General features: G+C 46.3%; 1 protein-coding gene across 1 annotated transcript in view; it reads left to right on the top strand.

The window, feature by feature from the left end:
• PRKCH (protein kinase C eta) overlaps positions 1–15,265 on the top strand; it is a gene marked incomplete at its 5' end in the record, with an annotated part of 118,729 nt that overhangs the window by 26,791 nt on the left and 76,673 nt on the right. Inside the window, one exon of the mRNA XM_082484993.1 lies at positions 479–542. Within this exon, the coding sequence (XP_082341119.1) occupies positions 479–542 (64 nt within the window). The remainder of the gene's footprint in view (positions 1–478; positions 543–15,265) is intronic.

A 15,265-nucleotide genomic window follows, 5' to 3' on the forward strand; every position in this document is an offset into this window, starting at 1 on the left:
TTATGTAAGAAATCACTGTTTACCACAGCACTGATGGGATTTTGAAAGAGTGAAACAATTTCAATGGGATAAGATGTAACAGGGAGGAGATACCTGTATAATTCACCAAATAGATATGCACGGATCTTTTCGGAGAATTGTGTGTTTAATGTTACTCCCGCTTCATTTATCTGACAAATTGGAACACTACTAAGCAGATTTTTTTTTTTTCTCTTTAATTTCTGTTTCTTTTAGCAAGGTTGAGATTGTTCAGCACTTCTAGGAAAAAGAAGGAATCGAGTTCCTATTTTTTATGGAGCCTTGAATGCTGAATAATTTGAGGCATGGATGCTTGATTTTCTGTAAAACTAAGAGTGTGCATGTGACTATATATAGGGCTTCAATTATTATCAAATGTTGACAATATTTATCATACAAAATCCCGAGAAGAGTCTTTGCCTTGAAAAACTATCTTCTAACGTTTCCTTTACTTTTTTAGGTGGATTTGGAGCCAGAAGGCAAAGTGTTTGTCGTCATAACTCTCACAGGCAGCTTCACGGAAGGTAAGGGAACTATTTTTGGCTTGTTTACATTAAGAGCTGGACTCTGGTGTGTGTGCTCTTGCCATCAGTTACCAGGCAGTATATAAGCGAATGGCATTCTTCATGCGGGCCATGTGCTGTTGGGCGCTGGAGATTTCTTCAGCCATGGGGGAAATCTGGAAGGGGCCGTTTGGAACGGGTTGCGCTGTGTGTGCCCTTGGCTCTGCTGTCGGTCTGATCTCGGACCCAGGGAGCCGATTCATGCTTGATCTGGTTTATTTATCTGAAGTTGTCCTTCAAACGGATTGTTTGTGTCACTTGTACTTTTCACCTGGGTGCCTCTTGAAGGGCAAGCTAAGGAGCATGTAGAGAGCATGTTTAAAATAGAACATGTTTAGAACATCTGGGTGATTTTTATTCCGTAATGATTCCCATCTACTTTGTGCATTTCTGTTTCCCAAGTTCACTTCGCACAGGAAACTTAGAAGTTTTTTTAGTGCAACAGCTGCCCTGAAAAAGCATCTGGGCAGAGTTTTTTTTTTTTTTTTTTTTCCCCTGTAACTATCTTTTATAGTGTGATGTTTTTAATTTCCCTGTTGTTTACTGTGATACCAACTAAGAATGTGGATATGAGCTTTTCTGGAGGAACCCAGGAAATCTGGGATAGGGCTCAGAAAAAGGTTCTTTTCTTCAGACCTACACCATGGTTCTTGCTTGTTTTAGCTGTGGCCTCAAACTGCATTTGCTGGGAGCATTTTCTGTACAGATGCCAAGAATCGAGGCAGGATCTGCTCAGCTATCTGTTACCGGCAGCCTGGGAGAGCTGGATTTTTAATGCTTTCCTCTTGTCTTGCCCCAGAAACTGATTGCTCGGCACAAAGGCTGTGCTGGAGGCTGCGGCACAGGCAGCCCACGCTGCTGCGGGTGCTGGTCTGTCTTGGCTGCAAGGAGGGTACGAGCTGCAGGGGTGCTTCAAGGGTTACGGGGCAGCTCCGGTCTCCTGCCTAGCAGTTTCCGTAGCTCGCACCTTGTGCTGATTGCCTGGGCCTGTCAATGCCCCTGTCTGTTTTACAAATTCAGGCTTAAATAGAAGCTTTTGCTTTACTTGGATGCTTTTGGGGAGCTGTCTTGCCCTTGCTGAGCTGGCAGCCTGATGTGTGCTGGGGCCTGGGCAGCTGCTTGATGGGGAGCTGCTGCATCAGAGGAGTGGATGAAGCTTTTGGTTTTCTTTGGGTGGTTTACACCCCAGGGAGTGCTCTGCTCCTGGTAGGATAGCTGTGGTCTTATAAAGTGTTTGAGCCCAAGCTGGTCTGTAATCGATTAGGGCTATTAAGATGATTAGGGGATTGGAGCATCTTTCTTATGAGGAAAGGCTGAGGCATTTGGGTCTATTTAGTCTGGAGAAAAGAAGACTGAGGGGGGATCTTATCAGTGCTTATAAATACTTAAAGGGAGGGTGCCAGGGGGATGGGAACAGTCTTTTTTTGATGGTGCCCAGTGATAGAACAAGAGGTAACGAGCACAAACTTGAACATAGGAAGTTCCATCCTAACATGAGGAGGAACTTCTTCACTTTGAGGGGGGCAGAGCACTGGAACAGGCTGCCCGGAGAGGTTGTGGAGTCTCCGACTCTGGAGACATTCAAAACCCGCCTGGATGCCGTCCTGTGCAACCTGCTGTAGGTGACCCTGCTCTGGTGGGGGGGTTGGACTAGATGATCTCCAGAGGTCCCTTCCAACCCTGACCATTCTGTGATTCTGTAAGCCCCACCTGAGGGCCTGGCAAGGGTTTGCAGGGAGATAGTTTCCTCCTCTTCCGCAGCAGCAGCACCTCCAGCTCCGTGGTGTGGGAGCGGTGGCAGGGTTTGCAGACATCCTTCCCTGTGTGCAGCTGGGGCTGCTCTTTCTCCTAGGGACAAAGAACAGGGTGTAATCCTGCTTGCAGGAGGGATGTTAGGAGAGAGACCTGAACGGAAAGCCCACCTGGCTTTGACTGCTGAGAGAACGTATGGTCTTGGAGTGAAGGAGAAGACAAGGAGTATCACACCCTGGCACTGCAGCAGGGCAAAGAGGACCAGAATTCACTTTTCCAGTGAAGTTCACTTTCCATGTAAAGCTGGGCAGGCCACATAGCATCACTACAGCTTTCAGTTCTTTATCTGTCAAGTAGCAATGTATGTTTTTCTCTGCTCGGGTGTTAACTCTGGGGTCTGGGAACTGCTCTCACATTTATCCATGTGTAAAATGTTAACATATCACTTACCCTTTCTTCTCTGAGGAGATGTTCCTACAACTGTGCTTTCACAGGGAGACATGAAGATCACTTTTGCAAGTTAATTTGGGAAAAGGCCGAGAACAGGGAGACTGCAAAGGAGTGCTTAGGGGGGCATGGAGGACTTTTTTGCCAGTCCAAGGCAGTGGCTATTGGGCATCAATAGGGATGAAAAGGACATTAGAAAATGGCTTTAATTGCCTGTGATACATTCGATGATGGAGAGAGTTGTATTGAGATCAAGAAACTAGAGGGTTTTTACTAACCAGCATGGCAGTTCGTATCCACACACAAGTGTGTGACGCTTGGCCATTTAAAGCAGGGTTGAGCAGGGATGGTGGGCTTGAGTGTAAATCCAAAGTGTGGTTCAAACTCATGGTGGTGGCTAAGCACTAAGGTGTGTTGCTAGCAAGGTCTCAAAGTCAGGAGGTGGAGAACGCAAATGTTTGTACCACTACCGCTTTCCAAGGAAAATGGGAATTATTGGAAATAGTTACTTCTCTTTCCTCTGTCATTATTGAGGATGTGTGGACTTGCAGAACAGGAAGATCAAAGGCAGCTCTTGGGACTAACCAGTCAAGAAAAGCCCCATGTGTGGTCACATTTGGAGTTTCCAAGAATAGACATAATCCAGGGCAAGCCAGAGTGCAGATACTAACTTCTCCCAGTCATTGGGAAGTAGCAGTATCTGGCAGGGAGGGGTTTCCATCTCAAAAATGGTGAGGCCTCTTTTGTAACATCATGTTTTATTCCGTTTTTCTCTCTTTTTTTCTGGAAACATGGAGGCTTAGAATTGTATGTGGAATTTAAATTTTTGGAAAGAAATCTGAGATTAACTCACAACTTGAAAGCATAAAAAGTGGCTTCCCACTTGTTTGCCCGAACCTGGAACCACTCCGGCATCCTCGTTGTTAGTTATGGCTAACGTGGCAGAGATCACTTGAAGGCAGTCTGTATCTGTGGGTACACAGAAAACCAAATGTTCATTCACATTAGACCCCATCAGGGTAGAACATAGACCCACAGGGAATTTCAAGCAATATGATGTGATCATTTTCTTGTGACTTATGAATGGTTAAGTGTGTAATTCTGTGTAATTAAGTGTGTAATTCTGGTGCGTTTCCTGCTGTGAGAAGGATCCAGCAACAGTCATGTGGTGCTGCAAAAAAAGCCAGACTCCAGCAGGTAAAAAATACCCAACAAGGTAGTGTCTGTAGACCAACCTTTCATGCCGCCCACAAGCTTCTTCAGCAGCTCTTGCCTCACTGCTTTCAGTAGACCGTGGGGACAAAGGGATAATGTAGTGGAGTCAGCCTGAACTGTGGGGAGCATCTTCTCTTGAAAAGCCTCTAAGCAAAGGTTGGAGGGTTAGTGCCTACCACTGATCCTCACGCTGTCAACTTGATTCGTCTCAGAGAGGTTTTATGCCAAGCTAGTTGTTTTGTTTATGGAAATAGCCAAATTCAGGGTCTCGGCCACCACCATCTAACTCCAGTGAAGTAAAAGCCCCAAAAGTGGCTAAAGAGGAGCGGGAAGGAGGGAAAGAAGGAAAAAAAAAAAACTCAAAACCCAAGCAAACAAAAAAGCCTGAGATGTTAGAGACTGAATTCAGTTCACCTGAGACTGAATTATTTTGTTGTTCCAGAAAGCTTCTCCCAAAATAGACAGTCCCAGCGGTGTTAGCAGCGTGTACTTTCTTTAGCTTCAGGAGTGGTTGGTTGGTTTCTTTTTTTTGTTTGTTTGATCAAAAGTTCTTTTGACCAAAAGTTTAATTTAGTTCTGCTTACCTATGGTGGGCATAGCGGAGAAGGGTGGCACTCCCGCAAGGGGCACAGCATGTCCAACAAGCATTCATATACCATCAGGATGAGGGCAGTATAGAAAATGTACATCTGGAAAGAGGTTAGTCCTTTGTAGGTTCCTCTGTGGCTGTTGTGTCCATCAGTGTTAACCTGCTGTATTGAGGCAGGGAAATATCCCTGTTTCGTGTGGAAGAAATACATGTAATTTTTCAGGAAGAGAAAGGAATGGAGCAATAGGAAGCCAGGAAACTCTAGTGAAATTATCCCTGCCTATCTCTGTTTTCTTTGCTGAATGTATTTGTTGCTGTGCTAAGCTGTATCTGATTATATTAACTCCCCTCATTCAGCTGATATTTCCTGTGTAAAGTGAACCAGTGCAAAATTAAAATGAAAATCTCCTTACCTCGTGAGGAGATTACCTCTCCAAGCATGACCGTGTCTCTGCTGGTCGTGCTGGGTCTCACTGGGGTGGAGGGAAGCACGCTCTTCTCCAGCCATCTCCCTCATTGACCTAAGAGATGTTTCACTCCAGGCTGTTTTATAGAGAAGGTGAGGACTGACTCCTGCCTGCCAGATTTCAGGCACTGCTTAGGGATCGATTCCCTCTCCCCAGCACCTCCCTCCCTCAAAGGATTTTATTCAGTCTTTCCTGTGTTTTCTTTATTTAACCCTGCCTGATAATGGGATTTTTTTTTTTTAAGTCATCGAAACTATGATTTCTTTTTAAATTTCCTTATTCTTTTTAACCTGGATATTGCTAGGTTTTTGCTGCTGATGGTGTCTTTAGCATTTCTTATCCCCCACCCCCTCCACTTTGCCCCTTTCTCCTTTAAAAAAAAAAAACAAACGTGGCTTCTCTGTGAGATCTGTCTTTGCAGTGGATGTGCCTCATCCAAGAACATGAGGCACGTCTGCAACTGAGGAGATGGGATGGGAGCGGAGCGCAGTGTGCTGTGTGGGGGATCAAGTAAAGCTGTAGCTGTCGGAAGGCGGTTCATCTCTGCCCAGCCCTGGGGACCACAGGAGCTGTGGTTTAGCTGAACTGTTAGTGTCCTCCCACCCTCCCTGTGATAACCCATGTGCGTGCCAGGATTTCTGAGATAATCCACAAGATCTCAACTTTGTTTTAAGACTCCTTTAAAGGAAAAATTCTGCTTTATTTCTCCCTAAAACAGTTAGTGTTGTGTAGGGTGTAAAGTTCCCTAATGTTGCTCCTCTTCTCCTAATTTTGGCCATAACCAATTCCAGGTGGGCATCTTCCGAGTAGGGTGTTCTTCCTCACCACTCCTGGAAAGCACCTGGGAGCATCCTGGAAGGAAGACACCGTTGACTGGGGGCCATCGCGGTTCTCCGGCATGGTGTGCCTGAGCACTGTTTCTCTGTGCTCTCCCAGAGCATTATCTAGGTCCCGCTGGCTCTGGTTGAAGTTGGCCTGGTGCCTCTGAGGAGACTTTGTTTCTGGGGCTTGTGTTGTGGCAAGTGACACTGATGCTATCAGCATGCCCCATTGGGTGTTGCACAGTTGGTGTCAGTGGCCTGAATTCAGACCTGGTCTCCATGACTTGTCTGTCTTTGCTGCTGAATACCAGTTTCAGCCGTGTAAGGGCAAGACATGAATTACTTTCTTCTTGGGCAGAGGGTGATTGCTTCGAAATAAAAAGCCTTGCAGTGAGTATGGGTGAACTACTCCTCTTGTTGGTGCTTCTGGACACCTATGAGAAATAGTAGAGATACTCAAGAGCAGGTGAATCACGCATGGGTCGGGGTGTTTCGCTGCAGCGATGCCAGACTGGGCACTGAGAGGCCCCAGGTATGTGCCTGAAGGACAGCATGAACCTCTCTCCCTTGCAACACTGGAATCCCAGAGCAAGTTGAGCCTCCATGCAGCTTTCCCTGCCAGGTGTGTTGCTGTGCCCTCAGTTTGCCACCTCTCTTGCTGCTTGCTCTTTTTAATTTAGAGCAAAGCTAATTAAATTAATGCAAAGTAATTATTTGACTGAATTAATGAATGAAGCAAGCCCCGTAGAAAATCAAGTGGTAAGTGCTTCTGTGTTAGTGCTTCAAACTCTTGCAATTTGCCTTTTTTAAATTTTTTTTTTTTTTACGTTGTCACTCAAAGTGATAATTCTAGCTTGAAGTTCAATTTTAATTTCAGCATTGTGAGGTAAGTAATGGTTGTTTCTTTTCTTTCAGTGTCAGGAAAGACAAAGACAAATTTGAGTTCTGGGCAAGAAATAGAACAACGAGAATATTGAAAAGCCAAGTGACTTGGTAGAGCAGATATAGCACCCATTACTAAATATTTAATGTTGGTAGGCTTTGCAGCAGCAAGGAAGCCTGAAAATGCCTCTAGAGCAGGAAATGCTCCTTTAGTTTGGAACTGTCGCATCATATGTTTGGGATGGTTTGTTCTCAAGCGTGACAACTTGTAGTCTTTTGCTGTCATTTTTCTTGGAATACATTGTTCTAACATGAAGTATTTTTTATCTTAAGAAATGGCATTTCCTCAGCCAGGCATCAGTAAAGATCTGCAGTGTTAAAGTCTCAAATGGTATATAGGCATTGTGCTAAGAAGGTCCGTGCTCTGTGCTGTGATGTACCTCCTCAGCCCTACAAAACTTCTATTTACTGACACATTAGTAGGTTCTTGCGCAAGAGGGAGAGAAAAGATGTTTACGGGTCCCCTGTAAACGGCAATAATGACTGTTTTCAGCCTGTTTTTTATGGTTAAGGGAATAATTATTGGAAGCTAGGAACCAGGAATGAAAAATCTCCTGTTCTCATCCCCTGACTAGTTGGGCCACTCTTCTGTTTTGGGTTACTAGCCCACATAGAATTTTAAGGCATGTTGTAGACACCGTCCAGAGAACCTCCTGATCTAAATAGGCAGTATCAGTGAAGAATGGGATAAAGAAAGTTTTGCTTTCTTTGATTCACAGTCTGAGAACATGGAAGTTTTTAATGTTGAGCCCAAAGTCTTATGTGGCAGAAAGCAGCAGGAGACATGTTTTTCTATATCCCTGTGGTTTTTTTCTAATGCCTACACTTTTTCCAATGCTTTACACTTGTCACATTCATGCATGCTGCAGCAAGGGATCTCCAGATGCACTCCATGTTGGTTCAAATCAGCATTTCCAGATGAGAATAGGTCCGAACAATGTTGAGTCCCATAGGGGAGAAAATACACCCTAAATGTACTCTGGAGAAGATTAAGCCCTTGCAGGGACCAGGCGTGTCGTCCACAGGTGCTGTTCATTTCTGTTCAGGAGGCAGGTGAACTTCAGTGGATCCCCAACCTTGCTGGAAGATGTCAGTCAGGTTAAAAAGTAAAAGGCAATTCCAGATGCTGATCTTGGAAGTCCTGAGCAGGTATTGCTCTCCTGGAGGTCAGACTCTGCAAACCTGCGCCCAGAGATGTGTCAGCCAAGCCAACGGGAGCAAGAGCAGCTCTATCATTGTCATGAAGCCTCTGTGAGCGAAGTGCAAGGATGTCAAAGTGCCTCAGCAACACTGAAGATCTCAGTACAAAATTTCAAAGTCCAAGAGATCGTGAAGAAACTCTTGGAGATCCTTTTTCACAGTGAGGAACCTTTGGGCATTCTGAGAAATGTCCTTTGGTCTATGAGATGCCATTAGCAGAAAGGGCTGTACTGCATCTTCCCGAGCGCTGCCTTTCATTTGCCCTGTTCAAGCTGACAATGGCATGAGAAGGAGTCACTGTAATGAGAGACAGCCCAGCCTTGCAGGATGGGCAAAGTGGCTGAACTTGGGGATAATGAATAATTATTACTGTTTATGGTGGGAGGATAGTGTGAGCGCTTCTTTTATGTGAAGCCTTCAGAAATTACATATTGCATTTCACATTTAAATGTAGTGGAGAGAACCCAAGTGTTGTTGCACCCTGGAAGTCTGACATCTCGCATATGCCTCTCCTCCATAAAAAAAAAAAAAAGATAGAAAAGGCAAGTTTGGTAAATTCTGAATTTTCACAGGAAAAAAGCATTTTGATAGGGGAAAACGAACAAACAAAACTGTTTATTCCTGATTGCTGGAAGATTTATGTCCTGGGAAATGAAGTTGTTTGCTCAGCGTTATGGAGGGACTCTAATGCAGAGCCAGGAGATGAACAGCACCCCACCCCACTGCATATCCACAAGACCACCTTTATTCCTTGGAAAATGATCCATTTGAGCTGCACAGATACTGCAGTATAACTAATGTGAGAGATTTTCAGCAGTAATTCATGATATGCCAAAATCTGCCTCCTGGTTAGATACCCAGACTCTGTAAAAATGCAACAAACAGCAATATCAGGGTTAAATTTACTTCCTCGGTGGGCTGTGTTTTGTCTGGGCTCTGAAACCCAGATATAAATATGCAAGCTTGCAATCTGCTCTGGGATTTCACTGTTCCTGGCTGTAATGAGGAACAGAGATTTTTGCTTTATTTTAATGTGATTCCTGGAAGAAGTGACGGTGGTTCCCAGAGGAGCTCAGATCTGTCTGCTTGGCCTTGGAGGGCAGCGCTGGGCGGGAGCGGGTGTTTGTGCTGCAGCGAAGCAGGGTGGCAAATGGGGGCTGGAAGGAGCAGAGCACAAACCCTGTCCTCAGCTGCTGTGCCCTGCGCTGGGGGATGCTGTTTCATGGCCATTAGCCTCTGCACCCGTTGCGGTCAAGGGCACCTGGATGATGCCCTGGACTGGGATGAAGGGTGGATGACCCATACAGCAGCACACCTCGTGGCTGCGCCTGAATTCCCCTAGACCACAATTTGCAAGGTAGCTGACTGATGAAATAAGTGAATGGCTGTCCAAATGCTCCAGTAAGTTTACCTAGGGTCAGCCTGTAAATCTGTAGCAGAAACCACAGAGGAGAAAAAAAACCAAACCAACCACCCAACAACACCTCTTTTTTTTTTTTTTTTTTTTTTTTTATCTTCTAACCGCCCCTCCACCAACTATCAAATTGGGCTGTGTCCCATTAAATATCCAGGTCTGTCAACTCTGGCTGCTGGAGGAGACTCTTAATTTAGGTGGTGCCACCACAGGCAAGGGTTTTCCTTGTGTCTGGGTGTCTGGCTGCCCAGTCTCTCAGGCATCCAGAAGTCCCTGTCACCTGTATGGGGCTGTACTGGACTCATTGCATGAGCAGATCTGCTGGGCCTGTCAGCATTAGAGGATGTGTGAGGTAGTAAGATGCTGTTGTGCCACACTGCATAATTACCTCAACTTACCTGGAAGGTATTAATGCATCATTAGTGCTTGAGGGTGGGATGGGGAAAGGCAAGGTTCCCTCTGGCCCTGCAGACACAAGGAGGACCAGATGCCTCATTCTGCTCTGTGTTGAGGATGTCGTGGCCATCGATTCCTGCACCTCAATGGAGTGGGGCAGAGTGAAGCAAAATCTTGCTGATAGCCAAGCAGAATGGGGTCTTCAGCCTTAAGCGAGCTGGTGTGGAGCTATAGGAAGAAGAGCCCATCTTCCAGTGGCGCTTTCGGAGGTGAATCCTCATGCTCACAATTTATACACCTCTGTTTTGGGTTGTTCCTGAGTGTGCCCGGCATAAAATGCTAAGTTTGCTGCTCTTCAGTGCCAGCTGTGTATTTGTGTTCTGGAGTGCTTCAGAGAAATGATTTAGTTGTTTTCCAGAATGACATGCTGAATCAAAATAGAGCTTTGAGCGAAGAGATTCTGATGTTGTTTTGCCAGGGTGACCTCAAGCTTGGCAGAGGAGAGAGTGGGAGGGCTGAGAGCCTCCGCCGTCTCTGTCTGCCTCCTGCTGTCTTCGGGGAAAATCTGCCCATTTATGATCTTCTGGGAGAAACTGCATTAGATCAGTGTGGCTTTGAGGGCTGTGGATACCACCTGCACTGAGCAGGTTCCCACCCTGGTGACTCTTCCTCCTGGCAATGCCGACAGTGTTGGTAGTTGCACATACGGGACCAAGGTGGTTTCATAATTGAGGGTAAATCTGTCTGTCTGAAAAGGATGCTCTTGGGTTTCCCTTTGGCTGGCCTTGCACGGGCCAGTTCTGCACCAGCTGGCTGGACTGGGGACCCGGGCAAATCTGGAGCAGGGGTGTGGGTTGGTTTTGAGCCAGATCAGTCCTCTGATTGAGCTCAGTGCTGGCCCGGGGGGTGCTGTGGTGGGGCAGGAGGGGGATCCCCGTGGGTGGTACAGAGGAGGGAGGAAGGCAGGAGGTCTGGCTGAGCAGGTGTGCTGTTCTCCGTGTCTGCTGGGACACGGAGCAAGGACAGTGAATGGTAGAAACACTGGGAAAAGTCACCCAGAGAAGGAATGGACCCATAAGAGTCTGGAAGGACAGAGAAGAATTATAAGGAGACATAGAAGGAAGTAGGAGACTGGTCTTGGGGAATGGTGATGGGTGGGTATGGGCAAGAACTGTAAGGAAGAAGCAGCTTAAAGAAGCTCAAAGGGTTAAAGAGGCGGGAAGGGGAGAATATGGACAGATGGATGGTAGAGGAGATGCAGAGGATAAGGAAAGGCTGTCTCAGAAGAATTGTGACCAGCAAAGCCCATGTCTTGCTGGAATGTGGAACCAAGTTTTTAATCCCAGAATCTTAGCTCTTTTCTGCCGTCTAGCTGTCAGACTTGTTGAGCAAGTGTGCCTGTCTGTCGCTAGTACTGGATCTGCACAGCAGAGCACAGGCCTTTTCTGTGAAGCATTCCCCTGTCAGGATTCCCCTCTCTCCCTGGAGCTTCGTCTTTGAGACCACAGCTGTGCTGGTGAACCAGGACCGTGGAGGGGAGAGGCTGCTCCAGTTCCAGTGGATGAACTTATTTCAAATCGTAGTTTTTGTTTTGAAAACTTAAGAAATCATCTTAAAAACAAACCCCTTTTCATTTGAAGGATGTCACTGATGTTACAAAGTTAAACTCTCAAAAGTCAGGGAATGCTTAATTTTTGTGTCTAAAACTTCTCCTTCCTATATCAAAGAATCACAGAATCTCCTAGATTGGAAAAGACCATTAAGATCATCTAGTCCAAGCATTAACCTGACACTGACAAGACCACCACTAAACCATGTCCCTAAGCTCTATATTTACATGGCCCTTAAATACCTCCAGGGATGGGGACTCCACCACTGCCCTGGGTAACGCGTTCCAATGCCTGATGACCCTTTCAGTAAAGAAATTCTTCCTAATATCCAATCTAAACTTCCCTTGGTGCAACTTGAAGCCATTTCTTCTTGTTCTATCACCTGTTACTTGATGGAACAGGTCGACTCCCACCTCTCTGCAACCTCCTTTCAGATAGTTGTAGGGAGCGAACTCGCAGATCAGCAGGAGCAACACCAGACAAATGTTTCTTCTCCAGCCTGCCCAGCTCAGAGTACTCAAGCGGTGGGTGAGGAATCTGGGGCCTCAGTCTGGTCCTATGCATGTTTTTACCTGCATTGTCTCTGGTCCTGTATTTCACCTGTGAACATGGGGTAAGGTGAGGAAAAACAAGTCCTTCAGAGAGAGGCTCCAGAGAAGCATCCAAAAGGGCTGATGGCTGATGGCCATGGTGCGCCTTAACTATAGAGGCATCCTGTGTTCCTGCAGCGGGCGCGCAGGGCTGAGTCCAGCGGCGCACATGGCTTTCAGCTGTGCTTTAAGGAGGAGTGCAGAGCCTGGATGCTAGTGACACAGACCCTACAGAAGGCACAACGAAGTCTGGCTGATTTTCCCCCCAGATTGCTTTTACGCCCCACATTGTGCCAACGCAGCTTTTTGTGGGGTGCATGGCAAACCAGATTTGGGAACTGCTCTGGCTGGAAAATGACTATGTGGAAGGCAGTGCTGGAAGGAAGATGGTGCCATTTGAGTGGAAGAACTGCTTAAATCTGTGTAAGGCTGTTGTGAGCATCAAAATGCAGGTTGGCTTTCATCTTGTGTCATTTGAGCCTAAACAAATTCCCTCCCCATGTGTTCCTTCTCCATCGAGGGACTGGGAAAAAAGATGAAAGGAGGTACAGGTTTAAGTGTCTCTCACCAGCTGTTGGAGAAAGTGACTTTCTTCCTGCTCACCCACCTCTGCTTGTTCGTTAATTGAGAGGAGTGAGATGGGAGAGCCCGCGGGGAGGCAGAGTATGTACTTATTACTGCTGCTCTTACACCTGGTGTGTATTCTCATTTGTGCGAAAATTGGTTGGTGACACTGGTGGCCATTCCAGAGCTGGTGAAACTGGCAAGGTCCTTCTCTCTCTCTCTCTCTGTGTGCAAAGAGATCCTGAGCCAAGGCAAGCAACACCCTCTCCATGTGGCACCCAGCATTTTTAAAGCTGTGTTTGTATGCATTTGGTACATCTGCTTTTGAAATCTCAGGAATATATCTCAGAAATGGGGAAATATGTATTGCAGTGTGAAAACCCTGTTGGGGAGGAGATGGGGAAGGAAGATAGATGAGGTCTCGCTGTGTTAGCCGCATGGGAAGCTGTCGGGGACAGCTGTGTTTTCTGAACGCACCGCTCCTCCTGGCCTACAGCCCTTGGGAAATCCCTCTGGGAAATAATAGTAGTAATCTGCTGGCACGAGGAGGGGTGCCATGTGTGGCAGAGCAGTAATGGTCCGTGCCATCTGCGGAAGTGTTTGAGGACAGGCTGCTCAATGAAGCCAAGCGCGATTGCTAGCCTGCGCGCTTGAGCACCCAGTAATTCCTTGCCGCGTTACCAAGGTGGGGACTGTCTTGATGAGAAGAGGTGCTGCCTTTTGGCAGATACCTTCACGGTAGCGAAAAGCTTGGAATACAAGAGGCTGAATTTATTTTTCTTGACAGATGCTTTGCTGCGGCAGCGTCTTGCTCAGCCCATGGTGTGTGGGAACCTGCGTGGGAGAGCGACATGGTAAACAACCTGCTTTTTAAGGCTGTTGCAATTAGAGAATTTATTAGCAAGCTGCCACATGGAAATCTCGAGTACCAGGGGATCGCCTGTGTAATCAAAGCTGAGTATGCGGCTGGACCACTTGGGCTGGGCCTGTGCAACTGCTGGGTGACCAGTCGACCAGGACAATCCAGGTGTTGCAGGGAGGTGACTCAGATGTTGGTCATCCTCCTGGGTGAGCACAAGGCCAGTGCATCTGCAGGGACCGGGAAAAGGGTGAGAAATTGCACGACAGCAGTCGAAGGGTGCCACAGCAGAAAAAGGGGAGCGTTTAACTTGTTCTACTTAATAAGCTTTTGCAATGAGTTTGTTCCTGTCTAGATTCCAGTTGCACTTTGGGTTACAATCTGCTTTGCCACTGAAAGATGCGGTGCCCCTTGTGAGGAAGGCTTGAGGTTTTGTCCTAGGGATGGCTGCTGTGTTGAGGAATGTGGTTGCCATTTGTGGAATTGCTGCAGAACTTTAAGTCCCTCTGGATACAAGCTGCTTTCAGCCAGCTTTCTGTTGATACTGGTTTCTTTGTGCATTTTGTCTCGTGTTACATAAAGACCATTTTCTTGGTGCTCCTTCTTTGAGACAGATGTTAAGCCCGCGTCTCTGGAAAAGTTGCGCTGCTTAAACATAAATAAAGGCATGAATTTTAAGCAGATTTAGCTGATTGTAAAACCTTGTGTGGACACTCTTGTTTTAATACCAAAGCGGATGATTTTAATGCTTAAGCTGGCCATGTAGCCCCAGAGAAGGATGTCCCCAGAGAATCTACTTAAAAATAGCTTTAAACTGCATCTGGTTAAAAATAGGTTTAACTTGGAGCTCGTGCTTCCCTGTGGGGGTAGGGCCTCCTAATAGCATGTTGTGATATCTACTACGGAGCTACCTAAGAGCATGGGAGCTGCTGATGGTTACAACACACTCGAGCCCTGAGGCGTTGGGAGCAGGGGAAGGTTCAGGATCTCCCTGCTGTTTGCCCAGCTTGCCAGTTCTGCTTTTCTCCGGGATTTTGCACAGGTGCTGGTAGCTTTGACCTATCAATGCTGTCACTCTGTTAGTACTGCCTCTGCTCTGTAGCCAGCGTAGTTTGAAATCTTCTAAAACTTACGGTGCAGAGGGTTTCTGGTGCATGAATTAATCATGGAAAAGATCAAAGTTGCTTTGTTAGTTTTATTTTCCTGTTTTTAATGAATAATGTATTTAAATGGTTTCCTTCCCTAATAAATCACATCTCAACATTTTTCTCTTGAGTTTAATAGGTGGGAAGGACTAACAGAAGGGTTTACAATGGAAATTCACTTGCCTAGGCACAAGGAAATAATAATGATTATAATTGGCGATGGGAGGAGGGAGAGGAATCAGTTCGTTAAAGCTTTAATGAGCAATGCAGTAAGAAGTGTGAGGTATAGTATTATTTGCACATCTTTAAGGAGGAAGGTTGTCCCCATCTTATGATAAAATGGAGACTGCAAGCAGATGTGCCGTTCTGCTTGCAGCTGAGGAGGGGAGGTGGTTATTACTGCCCTTCTCACTGTTTGTGTAGGTCAACTTAAATTTTTAATAATAGGGATTTTTGTTTTTTCTTTTTTCTTTTTTTTTTTTTTTCTCTGTTGCCTGCTCTTACCCCAGATCAATGTGACAGGACTGGGTTACGAGTGGTTGAAGATGGAGTCGTGCTGGCAGGTCTGAGAGGAGGGAGCAGTGGGTCTGGGGCATGGGTGTCTTCAGCTGGCTCTACTGCTGCTGGAAGACCATGTTTGATGACATCCAGAGAGTCCCACATATCTGTTATC

Source organism: Vanellus vanellus (genome assembly GCF_965231255.1).
Source record: "Vanellus vanellus genome assembly, chromosome: 6".
Lineage (NCBI taxonomy): Eukaryota > Metazoa > Chordata > Aves > Charadriiformes > Charadriidae > Vanellus > Vanellus vanellus.